Source organism: Mangifera indica, chromosome 6, assembly GCF_011075055.1.
Source record: "Mangifera indica cultivar Alphonso chromosome 6, CATAS_Mindica_2.1, whole genome shotgun sequence".
Lineage (NCBI taxonomy): Eukaryota > Viridiplantae > Streptophyta > Magnoliopsida > Sapindales > Anacardiaceae > Mangifera > Mangifera indica.
This window is the reverse complement of record NC_058142.1, coordinates 2,978,696-2,997,686: the sequence shown is the minus strand read 5'-3', so window position 1 is coordinate 2,997,686 and position 18,991 is coordinate 2,978,696. Positions and strand designations below refer to the sequence as shown.

Genomic DNA, 18,991 nt, shown 5'->3' with positions numbered 1-18,991 from the left:
TCAAATTTATTAAATTTAAAGATTTAATTATTATTTAATTATTAATATTAAAAAATAAAATTTTATTGTATTTTTTATGTTTTAAAAATGTATAAAACTTTTCTAACTTAAATTTTAAAAAATTATATTTTTCCTTTCTTCAACTCATTCTCCCTTCATCCCAGCGTTTTCTCCCTCTTGGTGCGGATCGAGTGCTCCTTCTCGCAGTGCAGGTCGGGCAGTCTCTCTCAATCCCACCTTCTTCAACCTTGGGTGGGAATAAAATTTTGGCCTACTATTAATTTATTAATTGCATATGAAAAAATATCCAGAAGCACTGTAATAACTGTTTATATTGCCCGTCAGAAATATTAAATTAATAATTAATCAAAAAGAGATTCTAATGTTTCATAATTACAAGTCTTCTTCAGAAGTGATAACGGTCGGCTGCAGTTGGCCCACCGGCACTGGTCACTACCGTGAGAAAGAGGGTTTGCTTATTGTTTCAACCGTCCGATGGATACGTTGACGTGAACTTAGCATTACCTTTCCTTTATTACAAAAGAGTTGTTCTCCAGAAGGATGAAGTTGGACAATTCTTCTTACTGTTGATACCGTAAGAAACTTAAAGACCCACGACAACAACAGTTTCCGTTACAAAATATCAGGTCTAGAAAACGGATGGACCAAGTTAAATTCAGACCAAGTCAATAGGAATCAAATTATGTAAATAATAATTTCTAAAACCCATATCCGACCGCTTTGCCAGGTTTACAAAATATCGCCAATTGCTCTTTCAATTCATGATACAAGAACGAAAACTATATCATGTGGATTTTAATTTTATGCATGTTTTATAGGTGATCTTAACGACAAATATTGATAAATTTGAGTAGTACATATAAAAATTCTATTTTATTTTTAATTTCTATAAAAGTGTTAAATGGAAAAAAATAATCCTACACCATTATTTATAATAAATTTGAACTCTTAAATGAAATAATATAAAGATTGAAAAAAACTTGAAAATGAAGTTCAAGAAAATAAACGAATTAGATTGATCAATCTCTCCCCCTGATCTGGTAATATCAAAATAGCTTTGGTTGTGTCCAAAGAGAGATAAATATAATAAAACTTTTAAATTATTTTTTATCAAACAAATTCTAATTATGAAAAAAAATAATTTAAAGAATTAACTAAATATTTAATAATTAACAAGAAATTCACATAATCTTAAAACTATCAGTGATATAAATATTACAAAAGGATGCATATAATCTCCATTGTAAGATTGACAGGCTTACTTTGGAACACAGATGATATCATGTTTGGGGTAAGGTTCTACCCAATAAATTAGCCTCCATGAATTCCAAATCGTGGATCTTCCTGTCAAGCACCTTTCTTCTTCAGGTCTTTGGAAGTCTTTGGCTCCTTCGTCAGCATTCTTGGTGCAATGGCCATGGCCATAAGCTCTTGGAAGAGCAACTTACATGCGTAAGGAATGTGAACCTGCCAATACAAGTCCATTAAGGAAATAGTTACATGCAACATCCGGCATTATCAACTATTACACAACCCACAGAGAAATTTACCTGAACAATGTCAGTTTTGTTCTTGCAACCTCTGCACTCAAAAGAATTCTTCTTCAGATTCGCGATTGCTATTAACCCACATCTCTCACACACATGAACCCTATATGCATCGCTTTGGTCAAACAACCTCTCCTTGAGAAAGTGAGCAGCACCATGAGCAATCATACAATCTCGTTCCATTTCACCAAACCTAAGGCCACCATCACGAGACCGTCCCTCAGCAGGCTGCCTTGTGAGAATCTGTACGGGTCCCCGCCCACGAGAATGTATCTTATCGTCAACCATGTGCTTCAATCTTTGGTAATAAGTTGGCCCCAGGAATATCATAGCACTGAGTCGCCTGCCTGTGTGACCGTTGTACATTGTCTCAAACCCACGCATTTGATACCCACATTTGTGAAGAGCTTTACTGATATTGTCCACCTAAGACCAAAATCAAATAAGAATAGAAGACAATCAATTTTCACACTGATATGAAAAGAAAGATTAAAAATTAATTATAATAGGAGTCACTTACGGTGACATCTGTAAAAGGTGTGGCATCACCTTCCTTTCCCATGTGAGCCGCAACCTTCCCCATGATACACTCAATAAGCTGACCAATAGTCATTCGAGAAGGAATAGCATGCGGATTCACAATGATATCAGGGGTGATGCCTTCCACTGTCCACGGCATGTCTTCCTGTGTATAAGTCATGCCCACTGTTCCCTTCTGACCATGCCGACTGCTAAATTTATCTCCAATCTGGGGTATTCGAACAGATCTAACCCTTACTTTCACAAACCTCAACCCATCTGCATTTGTTGTCAATAAAACCTACAGAAAGAGAGAAATGGTTAAGCACACAACAGATTAAGGCACAATACAATCATTTTAAACAAAGTTCAATCATGTAACTTTCCTCCAACCATGTTGTATAATTAAAAAGATTTTTTTCGATCAATCAGATCATCGAGAATACAGGAACAATCTAAAATAAAACCAAACATTAAAAATAATGAGCAGAGTGCACTTAATTAAAGCTCACTTGATCCACTATCCCTGTTTCACTGTGACGTAAGCTTATGCTATGATCACGTCTTGTATAACGTGACGCCTGACCCTGAGCTTCATCCTGAGCAATAGGTGTAGTTTTTCCAATGATCACATCCTCACCAGAGACTCTTGTTCCCTAAGAAACAAAAATCAAATAATTTCAGGAATACATATCTTTCTTAATAGCTCTCTGGGCTAGAAAGAGAGAACATGGAAGTAACACAAACTGAATGCTTACAGGAGGTGCAAGACCATCATCATCCAATTTATCATAAGAACCATGTCGCATACCCTGCAAAAATGAGTTCAGATGAACATCCCATATTATCAATACCGGAGAATAGGAAGCAGTATCCTAAACTATGACCTTACCATGGTATTAGATCTATCTGGGCGGCCAAAATCTTCTTTTACAAGAGTACCCATCTTTTTCTCCTCATCTCTATCAAAAATTAAGTTGAAAAGTGAAAACCAAGAGAACAAGTAGCAATCAAATGGATTAAACATACAGAGAGATACATAGAAGTCTCAGCAATAAACTTACCTATATGAACGGAAGAAAAGTGATCGAAAGAACCCACGATCAACTGATGATTGATTCATAATAACAGAATCTTCTTGGTTGTACCCAGAATAACAAGCGATTGCAACAATAGCATTCTAACACATAGCAAGAAAGAAAAAAATGACAAATTTGCTATTGTATGGAGAAGAATTAAATAAAAAATAAAAATCTAAGTAATATACTTACAATGCCTGCAGGAAGCTGCCTAAAGTGGAGGTGTTCCATAGCTCGTGTAGTAACGAGTGGTTTTTGAGGATAATAGAGAACATAGGCCAAAGTATCCTGAGGTAAATAAAGAAGAATAATCAACATGATGGACTACTATCCACGCAGTGGTGAAGAAAAAAACTTACAGTTACAAAAATAGGAGACAAATCATACCATACGAAATTGGTAGTTTGTGACATAGATTCCCATGGCCTGCTTACCCATGGCAGACTGATATGTATTACGGGGGGACTAAAACCAGCAACAATATAGTGAGACAGAGTAAAAATAAGAACACAGTTGACCATACAAAGCCCCAAGCTGGACAAAAATTACCTGATTATGATCAGGAAATGGTATAATTGAAGCACAAACACCCAAAATCAAGGATGGATGGATCTCGCAATGTGTGTACGTATCAGAATAGGCCTCTTCAGGATGAAGTCTTGCTTGTACAAGATCCTGAAACAAGTTTTGTTGCAGTTAAACATCTTCAGTACTTTAACGCATCTCAATAAGCTAGTTGATTCACAAAATGCACCAAGATATGTTTTCACAAATTAAAACATTGTTACTGACATTAATAGTCATAGAAATCATGGTTGTTTCTTCTTCTTCTGTGTCAATATATTCTATGAATCCCTTTGCTACAAGATCATGCCAACCACCATCTTCTGGGGATTCCTGAAAGACACATAGGATAGCTTTGATATAGGTAGAGGTAAAGACAACAGATTAGTAAATGAAAAAGATACAGAAACTTCTAAATCTCACCCTCTGCTGTAGTGCATGAATGTCTCTCTTCTTTATGAGAAGCCTTTGTTTTTCCACAATGAATAGTGGACGACTGCAACGTCCATAGTCAGTATATATACGCAACTCTTTCAAACGAATATCTCTAACAACCCCAACTTCAGTATTGACATCAACCTGCAAAATCACACACAAGTCCTTGTTCAAGTTGCATATCACAATTATTGCTCCAACATATTCTTAAAAAAAGTGCTTTTGGGGTAGCGATGACTGTAAATGACTTGGACCTCTATAAAAACACATGATAAATAATCAAGCAAAAATTTATGTGAATTATATGTAACGATCTAGCAGTATATGTCTAGGTGAAGAAAATTTAGCCCCAACATTCCAGGGCACCAACTACTATAATTAATTGTTTTTAATACATATTGTGATGAAGCTGATAGACCTGAACAAGTCAAACCACTTGTGCCAAGCTGCAGCTAAGACACTAAGAAGAATACAAAATGCACCGATGTGAATGGAGTTGTATAGAACTAATTCACTCTCCATTTATTTACTATAACTACATTGGGCATTACATGTTCCAATAAACAAAGGAAGAATATGATTAGAGACAGAATGCTAGTTCTATCCTTATTTTTTGGATGAAATTTTAAAATCACATTGCTGATATTAGAGACAGAAGAACAATTTTACATTCTAGATAGCTTCACCGCATTTTATATGTTTTCATATGAATATATCTAATTAGTAGACCTCAACAACTACTTTTGCAGTTTGACCTGAGTTTTTCTTGCAAAAATCTACCCAAATTGGTATACTAACCCGTCTCCTTAATCTTCTCAATGTTTTCACTAACATATCTGGATCACGGTGGATACCAACCCAACAACCATTTACGAAGATTTTTGTAGCTTGAGGAATTACCGCTGGAGAAATTTCCTACAAGCAAGAAAAACATTCCTACAATCAAGAGAATTTCAAAATAAAAGAAAATGAAAAAGCAAATTGAAAAACACCATCCAGGGCCACAAAACTTGAAAAGTATAAACCTCGAAATTTTCAGTTCCCCATTCTTCTAAAAATTCCAAAATAGGATATGCAGCTGATCCAACAGTTATGTAAACCATTAACGCAAGATTCTTAACCAGTCCACAAGCCTGAAGTAAAACCAAATTGCTATAGTAAGTACCACAACATAAAACAGAGAGGTCATCAGAACTTAAAACCAGAAATTTAGATGTAAAACACTCACTTGTCCTTCAGGTGTTTCAGCAGGACACATCATTCCCCACTGTGAATTGTGCAACTGCCTGGGTTTGGCCAATTTTCCTGAAAAATTTAATTCCGTGATATAAGGAGGGAAGGTAAAAAAAATAAAGAAATAGCAAAATTCTGATGCAAAAGATAAATGATTCTCTGATATGCAGGAATGATAATTCATAAACAGCGCTGTCTCCAGTACCAAGAAACCACTGGTCATACATATTAGCAAGTATTACCTTCACGCCCTATTGGAGAATTTAATCTTCGCAAATGTGACAATGTAGATGCATATGTTAGACGATTTAACACCTAAAGGGTTGACATATGATCAGTCCAAAAGGAATATATTTTTGTAAATTTCCAAAAGCAGAAATTCTGGAAGAAAAGACAATTGTCAGGTACTATATGTTTAAGGGAATATCATCTCAAACCTGTGACACTCCAGCCCTCGTACCGGCTGCATTTGCTTGACCCCAGTTGCCAGTCGCAAGCGAGTATTTCAGACCACTGGTAATGGTTTTTGCTTTGATAGCAAATTGCAGGTTAACATCCTTTCCATTATCAACACACTACAACATGCATGAAAATTTTAGAACAAAAAGCCAAAAAAAAAAAAAGTTAAAAAACAAAAAGTTTCCTGTAAAAGAACCTTCTGGACATAGCCTCTGACATCTCTGGTTAACTTTCTGAACAGCTGGATTTATAAAAACAACAATCAAACTTTAAAAAGATTACCAAAAACTTTGAACTTCTCACTGTATTATGAATAGATCCCAATAATAACACATAAAACTAAAACAAACCATTCTGAAAAGGCCTCCAAGTAAAGGACCAGCAAGGTCCAGCCTTTTGTTGCCATAATGATCCCTATCGTCTTCAGCCCTCCGGCCAAGTGCACAAAGTAGAAGCCGATTAATAATATATCTGGAAGAAGCAACAACTATTATAGAACTCTACAACTAATTCAGAAGTAACCAAAATAAAAATGCAATTGTAGCAAAAGTAAATTTACCCAAAATAATAAGCTTTCTTTGTTTCACAATAATCTCCTGTACCAACATGAGGAAGCATTTCTTTTTGAAGGATCTCTTTGGCATACCTGTAAGGAGAATGCAAAGAAAATTTATCATGACTGCCTAAAAAGTTCATATTGAACTTAGAACTCTTGAAACCCACATAAAATTGCCAAGAATTCACATACTTAATCCTCTTTTCCCTAGTTACACCGACAGTCGCTCCTCTTTTTCCTATGTAGTCTAGCGCAACCTGCGGCATACATGTAAGTGATGCCAAAATATCAGCAAGTTAAACAGCTGTATCACCATACAAAGATCACATTGACCTTAGGTATATATATGACAATGAAAAAGACAATTACAAGTAGACCACACAACATAATTAAGACATAAACCCAACAAGTATAACAAAAGAAAATGCTGAATATGTTACAGGGTATAAAAATTGATAAGAAATAAATTAAAAACAAAATAGAAGATACCAAACAATTTCATGAACAGTGAACAGAAGGTATCAGACATACAACATTGAATGTACAATTACGGAAAAAATGGCATTCACGCAAAAATCCAACAAGAGAGACCTTTGCCGATCAGATTCATAAAGGAAAACCTAAACCCTAAATTTATTACGCAAGCACAGAACACTGCAAGTAGTTATTATCTGACAACAAGAAGAGAATTTCTAATATGTGCATGAAATTATAGAAGAAAGTGAATGAAGGGAGAAAGGCGGGAGAAAGGCTTGTCTTAAAGTAATTACAGGAATCTCAAAGCAATGATATAACTTCTCTCACCCAACTAAAGCAAATTCTCCTTCTAGTAACAAAAATACCTGTTGGTTTTGAATGACAAATGCTTCCTCTAGGGAAGGCCGGAGCAACTCCATCATTTGAGTATCCTCGAAGTCATAGCATATGTGCTCTAAGATATCTTTGTCAGCAACATACCCCAAAGCCCGGAATACAATAATAATAGGAATTTCAGTTCGAATGTATGGAAGTGTAGCCCGAATATACTGCCCAGAAGAGCCCTGACATAAAATCAATGGAAACAAAGTCAACTCACAGCCACTCATATGACATGTAAAAACTAATTACCTTTTTATAACAGAAATTAAAAAAAATAAATTAATCAATCAAGTCTTGCAGAAAAGCACACCAGAACAATTAAATAGTTCTCATTACCCCTTTGGCACTTGTCCTAGAAAGCATCCGCACAAACATGGTGCTGGGTGGTCTATTTTGTGACTCTGCCATAGACCGAACTTCAGCCACATAGGCATATTTGTTAGGCTGCCTCTTTTTGAACACATACACATGATTAGTGCTCATCTTCTCTTGCGCAATTAGAACCTTTTCACTACCGTTGATAATAAAATATCCACCTTGATCATAAGGACACTCCCCAAGCTCTGTCAAATCCTTCTCTGAGTTTTGATATAGTGTGCAATAACTTGACCGAAGCATTATAGGAACCTGATGATATACCAGCATTAGACAAGTCTATTTTCAGGAAAAAAAAAATCATTCATTGAACAACATAGTTCAAACAACACACCTTCCCAATGAAAACTTTGGTAAAATCTTGAGTTTCAGTGACTTCTTCACCATCATGCCCTTTCTTTATAACTCTCTTAGTGACATCCACATACAACGGGGCAGAGTACGTCAGATTCCTCAGTCTCGCAGCTTTGGGAAACAAAGTAGCAGTTTCTCCATCGGATTCAGTCATCATAGGCTTACTCAAATATATCTGACCAAAGCTGATCTTATAGATGGTCTGCAGGGAAAAAAAAAAAACCAACTCTATTCATGAAAAAGCTTTATTTCAACTTAAAATCCATCGCATTAACCCACTAAGCTAGGGAAATTCAATTTCCACACAATTACTTGAACCTAAACTCAATCTCTTCCACAAAATCAATCATTCATTTTCCTTTAAATCTTGAATTAACTAGATATAGACCCCTACAAATTAATTAACAGCCTATATAAGCATTTTTAATGAAATCTAATAACCTCCGCAAAATCAGACTGGTGGCCAGGGTTATGTTGTGATTCAGGGCGAATCTCGATGTCCGCGGACTCGTCAACAATTTCTTGCATAGTGTTCTGGATAAATTCATCGAAAGAATCGAGTTGTTGGCGAACCAAACCCTTCTCTTCGAAATAAGCTGAAATAACAGCCCACGCATCCTCCTGCGTGATATCGTCGTCGTCATCATTCTCCTCCTGCGGGTCGTGGCAGTGGTCGTGGTCAAACTCTTCTTCACCATCCATTTTGATTAGAAACAAAAACCCTAGGTCACAGAAAGGAGTGTGCTCGGTTATGGACCTTATGGAGGCTTCGCAGTTCTAATTTTAGAGCAACTTTAAGTGCAAACAGTTTTAACCGACGAATTGGAAAATAAGATGAAGTGGTTGACTTCTAAATGATATAAAATATGAGTAAGTTGCATTGATAATTTTAATAGAAGTGATTAACATTTTTCCCTAAAAATAAATTATTTAAATTCATAATTAAGGGGTTTATACAAAATTGAATAACTCTATAGGAGTTAAATTGATATAACCAAAATCAAAGTTGATTACCAAAATATACTTACCATTTTTATATTAACTCTAATGTGTTAGAGAAAAGATCACAATCAAATCCTACAAACTTTGAAAATTCTCATTTCTACACTTTTACTCTAAATTTTAGCATTGTAATTTCAAATTCAAGGAATACAAAAATGATTTTTTTTAACTTGCGGAAAATTGCTAGGTACACATACGGTCTTTTATTTTTATATTTTATCATAAGGTTTTTTTAATTTAATTTTTACCATATGGTTAAAGTGATGATTTACCATACAATGAAAAAATGAAGTTTTTCAGCGTTCATATGCCAAATTTTTTAATATTATATTTTTATATTTAATTATAAAATTTGTGTTTAATTTAGTTATAAAATATTTTTAGAAAACTTTTATATGGGTAAATTGATATTTTATCGTACCGGTGTAAATTGATATTTGACTTTACTTGATGTAAATTGATATTTTACGATAGAGGTAAATTGATATCCTAAGAGAGTATTTGATTTGGATAATATTTTATTACCAAAATAGAGATATTACTTACATAGATTATTTTGAAGATTACTGGGTATAAATGATTACTATGTTTGATAAAATTTAGTATGTATAAATAATTATTGTGTTTGATTAAAGGTAATAAAACAATACTAGTTAATTATTTTATTTAAATGCTCTTAAATATAATTATTTTTAAATATTTGTTATATTAATTTAAAATAAATTTATTTTTGTCTCAAAAAATTAATAAATAATAATTAATTATAATAAAATCAAGATTACGTTGGTAATCTTTTAATACCTAAAGTGAAGATGATAATCAGATTACCACTTATATTAACTGCTACGTCAGCATTGGTAATAGAATATTACTACAATATTTTATTACTGACAAACCAAAAAAACATAATAAAATATAGATTACCAAGGTAATTTTTAAATCCTGAGACCAAATAGCCCTTAAATCTTTTAGATTTTGACCTTAAAAAGTTAAACCATATGACTAGTTTTGTTATTGTTTTAATTTGATTAGGGGTTTTTGATACTTTATCATACGAGTGGTTTTGATATTAACTAATAAAGGATGATGATAGATGAGAATTTAACTTTTTAAATTTAAAAGTTAGGCATTGTTCATTTCATCAAACCTAGGGTGGAAAAAGGAATTTGGCCTTCATTTTATTATGAATTATATGATAGTCATTCTCCAAACTATACTCCATACTTAAATGTTCATTTCATAAAATATCTAAATCAATCATAAAAAATAAAAAAAAATTATGGTTTTAAAAATTGAATTAGACCGGTTTGGTTAACTAATTGAATTATCGTCTACTAAACAAAATAATAATAGTTTATTAAAAACTGTTTTAGCAATCACATTAGATTAGATTAAATTGCGAGTCAACAGGTCAAATTACCTTTATTCATAATTTAACCTAATAAAAACTTAGTTACGTATATCAACATGATGGTGTTAGCGGAAAAAATCAATTTTTCAAATGAGACTTGAACTTGAGTTTTAAATTTTGAAAAGATTCATCAAATTACGCAAAAAGAACATATTTTTTTATTTTATAAAGAAAATATAAAATTTATTTGTTATTTTGAATGTTATTTTTAATATTTATTTAAACAAATTTTACCAATTCAACTATAGAGTGGGCCAAATCACCCCTCTCACAATGATTAGGGTTGGATTTAAATCAAGTTTGAATTCAAGTTTAGTCTAAACAAGCCCAAAATGAGTTAACCTCAATAAGCTCAAGCTCAAACTGTTTATCAAGCTCGCAAGTTAAAAATTTTGATATAAAATAGTATCATTTTGATCAATATATATTAAAATGATATCGTTTGAATAACGAATTAGTTAAAACTCAAGTTTGAGCTTATTTACAACAAGTTCGATAAACTCAAACTCAAGCTCGAACTTGAGTATTATAAATTGAGTCAAACTCAAATTCAAATTTAATTCGATTCGAATCTAACTCTATCCATAACAATATTTGATTTAATTTTGAAAGCATCAGGTAAAAACTAATTTTCCTTTGAACAGGTGCTTTGGATGCATATACTATAAATATTTTGTTAATACATATTTTTTGTGGGGTGAAATAAAATATGTTCTTTTGTGGGGTGAAATCTAAAACATGTTCCGCTTGACTATGTAGTTCCCATTATGAGAAGTTTTGTTATTGTCACACTATCGGAATGATGACACAATATTTCTATGTGAGACTAAAAGCAGCAAGAAAATCATTAGCAAAATCACAAGAATGAAATTATAATTTGCTTACAAACTTGGTGCATGTTTCCTTCACAAAATTCAATTGGGTTCGTTTTTCTTATTTGATATAATCAGATTCTAGACAAGAATAGTTAGTATGAAAATGGAATTTGACATTTAACCAACTACCACCATCCTCTAGGCCCTCCGTCTGAGCGACCAAAATTTGCCAATTGGCAGAAAAAGCTTCAAGTCCAGGTGGCTATTCATGGCTATAGCCGTAAAAGTTTAAACATCCGGGTAGGTGAGCAAACCAGAAAGTTTCCGCAAAATGGTGTGAAAAATAGATTAACAAAATGACCGTTAATAAGAGTTAAACATTTCATGCGTTAACGGGTTACCAAATTTGATTATTTTGAGTAACACAGAAGGAGACAAGTTCACCATCCCCCTTCTATATATTTCTAATTCATCCATCTTTTTTGCCATTTAAATTTCTTCTCTTTGAGGAACCACCCCATTTGTCTCTTCTGTTGATTCACTGAACACAAGCTCAATGAAAACTAAGGCTAACAGAATCTTCACCGTTCTTCTAAGGCTTCTAGCCCTGGCAGCAACCATTGTTGCAGTTGTTGTCATGGTTACAAGCCATGAATCAGCTCAAGTATTGAACTTGACATTCACCGCCAAATATAGCAATGACCCTGTATTTAAGTATGTTTGCACCTCCCATTTTCTTATATTTTTGTTATTCTTCTTCTTCTTGGTAATTAAACGTTTGTTAATTTGGTATAGGTACTTTGTGATTGCAGAAGCAATTGCAGGCGGGTACACCCTACTAGTTCTTCTTCTTTCTTCCAAGATTTTGCTTTGGCGGTTCACAATCTTCCTGGATGCGGTAAAGAAGCAATTTAATTCAATTTTTTTGTTTAGAACTTCTGGGTGATGTTAAATTTTAAGTGGGTTGATGCTGGTGTTTGTGAGCGTTCATTTTTCAGGTTATAATGGCCCTGCTGACCTCTAGCATATCAGCGGCATTGGCAATAGCTCATGTGGGGAAGAAAGGCAACAGTCATGCTGGTTGGCTACCTATTTGTGGACAAGTTCCCAAATTTTGTGACCATGTCACTGGAGCTCTTGTTGCTGCTTTTGTTGCTGCGATAATCTACTTGGTGCTTCTTCTTTACACTCTTCTTGCTGTCCTCAGCCCTGCTTTCGCTGTAAAAATTTAATTAAAGGCCTCTGCAATCCCTAATTTATATGTAGATTTTGTCCTTCTGAATGTTCTTCAAGTCCTTTTACATGTAAGTGTTCAAGTATTTCTACCCTGAATGTACTGAGATATGTTAACCATCAAAGAGCCGTTAATCCTAATCAAGAAGACCCATTCGAGAATTTACAATAAAATAACCATTAATTAATTTTGTAAGGACAAGATTGAGCTACCAAAATTACAGGATAATCGACATCAACCAACAAAGATTAGGTGGTCCCACATCTGAATCCACAGATAGCTGAATAAAATAAGTCGGTACCTACTGGAATCTTCCCATAAAAGAGTTAAAATTGTCACAAATCTTGTAAATTGTTAAATCTAGTTGAACCATGAACACAAAAACGACATCCTGAGAAGCCCAGTTCACAGGACGATGGTTTGTGGAATTTTGACCTTGACCAGCCCTTGGTGCTCAGATTTGGCCTCCAGATTTGATGTCAAAAGAGCCTTTAATCGTCGGCCGACCCTTTACGGTTCAACAGTTAGAATTGTTTGCTCAGATTCCAGTCTAAACTTGCCTGCGACTACTGGTAAGTGACCATATTCACCACTCCTCACCTCATAAATTGATCTTATTATTTTCTTTCCGTCTGTTCATAATTCTAATTTGTAGTCATCATCTAATGAGTTGAGAGAATTTTGTCCGCTGGTATCAGTCCTTCTGGAAGAATTGAACGAGCTTTATGTGAAGTTCTTCTCTAGGAGGATTTATCTTGGCTGGGTTTTGCCTGAAAGTTAAAGAAAAGGGAAAAGTATTGTAGTCTGTATGTGAAATTTGGGCTTCTTGTTTTGGCATTTCGACATTATTGGATGTGATTGTATTATATATTTGGTCAATGAGAATCGAATTATATAAATTTGCATAAGCCCCACTTGGTTTTGCCTGGGACCTGAAGCGGAAAAGGCAGCCCTCCTTGAACAATTTATGGCTATATTATTGTGTTTTTTTCTCTCTAAAATGAGGTGATATGTTATGCTGGTCATTTGTCAATGTCTAAAATCTATTTCACTACTTACGTGCCATGTGTGCTTTCTTTATCCAGGTTGTGGCATTGAAACCCTCAGTATTGCCCAGTAGAAGGTCTAATGGTTGTAGTTTTACAGGCAGTATAATAACCTTTAATAGCCGTACATTCCTATGTGTATCCATTGGCTAAGTACACTTCGTTTGAGGTGCCTCTTTTTGAACACAGAGACATGATTGATGCTCATCTTCTCTTGAGCAATTAGAACCTTTTCACTACCACTGATAATAAAATAACCCCCTTGACCACAAGGACACTCCCAAAGCTCTGTTAAATCCTTGAAAAGTCAGTCTTCCTTGACAATTTATAGCCATTTTATTCACCTTCTACTTGAAAATGAAGTGTTATGTTATACCAAGTGCTCATTTTTCAATGTCCAACATTTAGTTCGCCGCTTATTGTGATAATGCTGTATTTGTATAGGGTTATGGCACTGAAACCTTTATCTTGCCTAGTTGAAGGTCAAATGGTTGTTGTTTCAAGAGGCAGCACATTCCTATGTATTTGCATTGGCAAAGTATACTTTGTGTAATGTGCATAGCTTTTAATTCTTTTTGATTGTATCTATCAGTTTGAGTTTCTATTTATATGATAACTGCAAGATGGGAGAGGGATTTTTTGTTAAGTGAAGTATAAAATTTGTAGAGTACCTATGATATGAAAATTTAATGAAATTGCTGAAGCTAGTCAACATAGTATGCATTATGAGTTGAAAACCATGCTATATTGAAGTACCTGCTAATTGAAAATCTTATTAAAGGCTCTGTTTCACCTCCCTACGGCAGTTGGGTTTATGTGAGTGGGTGTATGCCATTGAGAAGGTGAATGTCCAAAATATATATTTTTTTAATTTATTGTCTCTTCTAAATCCGACTTGAAGTTGGTTTTAAATATTAACAATTTGACTATGACAGAAAAACTTGATAGCGATGCTTCTGTCACTGGTGGTGCATATGATTTTGATGGAGCAACCACATCCCTCACTCGAAAGTTGATCTCATCAACAAAAAAGGTCACTCTTGTAAGGCATGGTCTTAGTTCTTGGAATGATGAGGGCAGAGTTCAGGTTCGTTACTATAGTTTACAAATATCAAGTTTCTATTGGTATATGCTGTTTTGGATGCTATTTGAATTTTTTTGACCTTTTACCAATGGGAAATGGAGACAATTTTATTAAGGAATCAAATCAGATGTTAACTCCATTATTCTACACGTGTATGCAGGGAAGCTCAAATTTGTCTGTGCTAACAGAAACTGGAGTGAAGCAAGCGGAGAGGTGTCGGGAGGCTTTAAGAAATATATCGTTTGATCGATGCTTTTCAAGTCCAATATCTCGTGCCAAAGTATAGTACACAATAAACCCTTTTAAAATTCAGTGTTATAGCTTGTTTTTTTTTAACTATAGATGTTTCATGCAGTCCACTGCTGAAGTTTTATGGCTAGGGAGAGACAAGCCACTTGTTTTCCTTGATTCACTGAAGGAGGCCCATCTATTTTTCCTTGAAGGCATGAAAAATGGTCAGTCTGCCCTTTCATTCATTCCAAAATTTCTTGTGTTATAATTCAGTATGCTGTTTACTTGTAACTCTTGTGGATTTCAAGCTTGAAAGAATAAAGAAAATAGACTTTCCACTAACTGCTTTGAATCATGTCATTTTAATCTAATGAACATTAGAACAAAACTGGTTTCAAGTATTTCATTTATTTCCATATCTATAAGACTAAATCGTGCCCAGAATTTGGAGGCAGTGGATGCACGGCAGCTGTACCCGAAGGAGTATACAAGCTGGAGAGAAGATCCTTCTAATTTTGAAGTGAATGGTGTCTACCCTGTAAGAAAACTCTGGGGAACAGCTAGGGAGGCTTGGAGGGAAATTCTGTCCTCACCTGTAATCTCTTTTCATGGCTGAAGTTGTTTATGTTTCTTATATACATTTCAAATTGATTTGTTTGACAAATTTCTTTCTCAATTTCAGGGAGAAAACTTGTTGGTTGTCACCCATAAATCAATTCTGAGGGCACTCATCTGCACAGCTTTAGGGCTAGGCCCAGAGAGGTAAGTGATGGTCTTATCATAATAGCAGTTATGAGTCATCTCTCACATATTAAATGGCATAGCCCTCATATGCTTTATAGTGAAATCCCGGATTTAGTGACCGATCTGATAGTTATTTTAATAAGTTAAGTGTTTAATCTTGATATATTGCTGACAAGTGTCAAACATAAGCTTTTTTACTTAAAAATTGTATATCCTTTATCACCCAAACTAACCCTTGGGCATCTTTTTCCTTTTTCCATATGAGGCACATCTTATCTCTAGAGGTTCTAGGCCATCTCACTGAATATTTTCAGCTTTGGTCCATAAAAAAGTCATCTTAGAATCATAACAACACATTCCTGACATGATCTTTTTGCAGCCAGCTCTTATAAGCCTCTTGATGTTTCAGGTTCCGCGCAATAGATGTGAACAACGGTGGCATATCTGTATTTGTTTTCAACAGAAGAGGAGAAGCTATGCTTCAGTCTTTGAATATGACAGCACACATGTACAGTGATTACGAGTATTTTTACTGAAATTTCGTGATGCATTGTACCGAATGGAAACGATATTAGCAGTATACAGTAGGGCTCATGAATTAATAGTATGGAAGGAATGAGTAAATTTCCCGTTCAGCCCGTTATCTTTCCCATATTGGTTTTGAGTTTGCTCTTACTCTGATCCATGAATTTGTCCTGGAGTTTTCATTTATGTTGATAATAGCAAGCCTTGCAGTGTTCACGATATGGCCTATTTCGGCAGGCATTGGCGGGTGGAGGCAAAAAGATTAAAAGAGAGCAAATGACTTTTTCCACCTAAGGTTTGGTCTAAAAACACTTTTCTAGCTTTAGATTGCAAATATAATTTTTTTTTCACTCAAATTCAAACTAAATTAATAAAACCTAATCACACAAGGATAAAATAGTAATTTTAATACTATTAATTTTAAAAACAAAAATAACAAAATTTTATCATATTCAAACATTTTAAATATGATAATTTAATCGTTAAAAAAGATGGTTGAATTTTATTGAAATTTGTAAGGGTATAATTATCCGTTTTTAAATTATTAAGGGACAAAATGATATATTGAAAATTTTTTTAAGACCTTAAAACTTTTTTAAAATTTTCAATAGCTGCCAAATTTTTTTTAAATAATATTTATGATATTTTGAATATTTGGGCACTTCCTGTAATATTTTTTCGTAAAATTAATCCATTGTAAAACATTTTTCATTTAAATTCTTTCTGTAGCTTCCTCTTTCGCGCTCTTACAGTCAAACTTGTCCTTCATGGCAAACATCGAATTCCAGTTTGATGGAGAAAAAACGACACCCTTCCCCATCGTACCAAGCTCTGATCAAAGCAGGTCCACACCTGAAACTCCTGCAACAAGTCCATGCCCGCCTTGTCATCTCCGGTTCTGGTCGTAGTCGATCCCTCCTCACTAAGCTCCTCTCTCTGGCTTGCGCCGCAGGTTCCATTACCTACGCGCGTCGTCTCTTCTTTTTCATTCCCAACCCTGATGCCTTCTTATTTAATACCCTCATAAAGCAAACCTCCAAATTCAGTTTCTCTATTGATTCTGTTCTATTTTATCGCCGTATGGTCTTGTCAAATATTACTCCCTCAAACTATACTTTTACGGCCGTGATTAAATCTTGCGCTAATTTATCAGCTTTGAAGCTTGGTAGAGTCATTCATACTCATGTTTTTGTATGTGGGTATGGTTTAGATTTACATGTTCAGGCCTCATTGGTCACTTTTTATGCAAAAACGTGTAATTTGAGTGTTGCGAGGAAAGTGTTTGATAGAATGCCTGAAAAAAGTGTTGTCGCCTGGAATTCCATGATTTCAGGGTACGAACAAAACGGGTTTGCGAAGGAAGCAACTGGGTTATTTTATTTGATGAGAGATTTGAGCATAAAACCGGATTCAACAACGTGTGTTAGTGTGTTATCAGCTTGTGCTCAGTTAGGGGCTATTGGACTGGGCCATTGGGTGCATGAATATGTTGTTGCTCAGGGTTTTCATGTGAATGTGGTGCTTGGCACTTCATTGATTAATATGTACACTAGGTGTGGCCGTGTGAATAAAGCTCGGGAGGTATTTGATTCAATGATAGAAATAAATGTTGTTGCTTGGACTGCAATGATTTCTGGGTATGGGATGCATGGTTATGGTACACAAGCAGTTGAGCTCTTTCTACAAATGAGAGCTCATGGTACTAGGCCTAACAATATCACATTTGTGGCCGTACTATCAGCCTGTGCTCATGCTGGACTGGTTGATGAAGGGCGTCGGATTTTCAATAGTATGAGGCAAGAGTATGGGCTGATGCCAGGAGTGGAGCATCATGTTTGTATGGTTGATATGTTTGGGCGTGCTGGATTGCTCAATGAAGCATATTCATTCATCAAAGAAGTGATTAGTGAGAAGCCAGCTCCAGCAGTTTGGACTGCCATGCTTGGAGCTTGCAAGATGCATAAGAATTTTGATCTAGGAGTGGAAGTCGCTGAGCATCTCTTATCAGTTGAACCAGAAAATCCAGGCCATTATGTAATGCTGTCAAATATCTATGCGTTGGCTGGTAGGATGGATCGAGTAGAAATGGTTAGAAACATGATGATTCAGAAAAACATAAAGAAGCAAGTTGGATATAGCACAATAGAGGTTGATAAAAAGACCTACTTATTTAGCATGGGAGACAAATCCCACCCAGAGACACATGAAATTTATCAGTACTTAGATGAGTTGATGAATAGATGTCGGGAAGCTGGTTATGTTCCAGAGTCTGAATGGGTGATGCATGAAGTGGAGGAAGAGGAGAGGGAGTATGCACTTAGATATCACAGTGAGAAGCTAGCAATTGCATTTGGATTACTGAGAAGCAGCCATGGTATGGCTATTCAGATTGTGAAGAACCTTAGAATGTGTGAGGACTGCCATTCAGCGATCAAGTTCATTTCAGTCGTGACTAACAGAGAAATTATTATTCGGGACAAGCTTCGATTCCACCATTTTAAAGGTGGCTTGTGTTCATGTTTGGATTACTGGTGATAAATACCATTAGTTGCAGTTAGCAGACTGTATATCAAGTCCCTTGGTTATTGTTTTGTAAAATGACCCGGTCTAGCTCAATCCTGAAAGAAATTTTTATAGTATTTTGATGAACAATAAAAAAGAAAAACCGCTAACAGTCAGTCAATTGAGTAGTGAACCTATAAGATGCCCAGAATTAGTTGTCTTCTACTTCTATCTTCCATCGATTTATTTTGTTGAGCTATTCAGTAGATCAATGATGATTTGGAAGTTGATCTAGGGTAAGTGTTGCGATCTGATATGACATACATTCCTCAAATAATTGGCGTCCTTTATAATAAAGTCATGGTTTCAACTTCATAAAAATACCATTACAGTATGA

General features: G+C 34.9%; 3 protein-coding genes across 4 annotated transcripts; 2 read left to right on the top strand and 1 right to left on the bottom strand.

The window, feature by feature from the left end:
* Positions 1 to 1,162: 1,162 nt before the first annotated feature.
* On the bottom strand, positions 1,163 to 8,856 carry LOC123218673 (DNA-directed RNA polymerase II subunit RPB2). Its single transcript, XM_044640205.1, has 25 exons — positions 8,442 to 8,856; positions 7,981 to 8,202; positions 7,608 to 7,898; positions 7,256 to 7,453; positions 6,606 to 6,670; positions 6,417 to 6,503; positions 6,208 to 6,328; positions 6,054 to 6,098; positions 5,836 to 5,973; positions 5,641 to 5,713; positions 5,394 to 5,470; positions 5,191 to 5,298; positions 4,964 to 5,080; positions 4,154 to 4,309; positions 3,959 to 4,063; positions 3,716 to 3,841; positions 3,554 to 3,631; positions 3,359 to 3,454; positions 3,152 to 3,267; positions 2,980 to 3,049; positions 2,846 to 2,899; positions 2,600 to 2,743; positions 2,089 to 2,388; positions 1,572 to 1,994; positions 1,163 to 1,488 (listed from the first exon to the last, which is right to left on the bottom strand). The coding sequence occupies exons 1-25, from the start codon at positions 8,700 to 8,702 to the stop codon at positions 1,369 to 1,371; spliced, it is 3,591 nt and encodes a 1,196-aa protein (XP_044496140.1). The 5' UTR covers positions 8,703 to 8,856; the 3' UTR covers positions 1,163 to 1,368.
* A 2,787-nt stretch (positions 8,857 to 11,643) lies between these two features.
* LOC123219354 (CASP-like protein 1C2) lies at positions 11,644 to 12,586 on the top strand. Its single transcript, XM_044641264.1, has 3 exons — positions 11,644 to 11,942; positions 12,024 to 12,126; positions 12,227 to 12,586. The coding sequence occupies exons 1-3, from the start codon at positions 11,785 to 11,787 to the stop codon at positions 12,458 to 12,460; spliced, it is 495 nt and encodes a 164-aa protein (XP_044497199.1). The 5' UTR covers positions 11,644 to 11,784; the 3' UTR covers positions 12,461 to 12,586.
* Positions 12,587 to 12,783: 197 nt separating this feature from the next.
* On the top strand, positions 12,784 to 18,817 carry LOC123219353 (pentatricopeptide repeat-containing protein At2g33760). Of its 2 annotated transcripts, XM_044641263.1 has the most exons (7): positions 12,784 to 13,034; positions 14,444 to 14,595; positions 14,753 to 14,872; positions 14,948 to 15,047; positions 15,279 to 15,418; positions 15,506 to 15,585; positions 15,977 to 16,219. In XM_044641263.1, exons 1-7 carry the CDS (start codon positions 12,878 to 12,880, stop codon positions 16,101 to 16,103), a joined length of 876 nt encoding a protein of 291 aa, XP_044497198.1. In that variant the 5' UTR covers positions 12,784 to 12,877; the 3' UTR covers positions 16,104 to 16,219. The 2 variants fall into 2 exon arrangements, with proteins under 2 accessions (XP_044497198.1, XP_044497197.1); XM_044641262.1 differs by lacking the exons at positions 12,784 to 13,034; positions 14,444 to 14,595 and adding an exon at positions 16,822 to 18,817 and having other exon boundaries at positions 14,750 to 14,872; positions 15,266 to 15,418; positions 15,977 to 16,387.
* Positions 18,818 to 18,991: the final 174 nt, after the last annotated feature.

Coding starts and splice junctions, on each gene's coding strand:
- LOC123219353 (XM_044641262.1), top strand. CDS start 16,885: ATGGAGAAAAAACGACACCCTTCCCCATCGTACCAAGCTCTGATCAAA.
- LOC123219354 (XM_044641264.1), top strand. CDS start 11,785: ATGAAAACTAAGGCTAACAGAATCTTCACCGTTCTTCTAAGGCTTCTA. Junction 11,943..12,023: donor AGCAATGACCCTGTATTTAA/GTATGTTTGCAC, acceptor AATTTGGTATAG/GTACTTTGTGATTGCAGAAG. Junction 12,127..12,226: donor TCACAATCTTCCTGGATGCG/GTAAAGAAGCAA, acceptor TTCATTTTTCAG/GTTATAATGGCCCTGCTGAC.
- LOC123218673 (XM_044640205.1), bottom strand. CDS start 8,702: ATGGATGGTGAAGAAGAGTTTGACCACGACCACTGCCACGACCCGCAG. Junction 6,329..6,416: donor AAGAAAGCTTATTATTTTGG/GTAAATTTACTT, acceptor TGCTTCTTCCAG/ATATATTATTAATCGGCTTC. Junction 3,632..3,715: donor CATTTCCTGATCATAATCAG/GTAATTTTTGTC, acceptor TGCTGGTTTTAG/TCCCCCCGTAATACATATCA.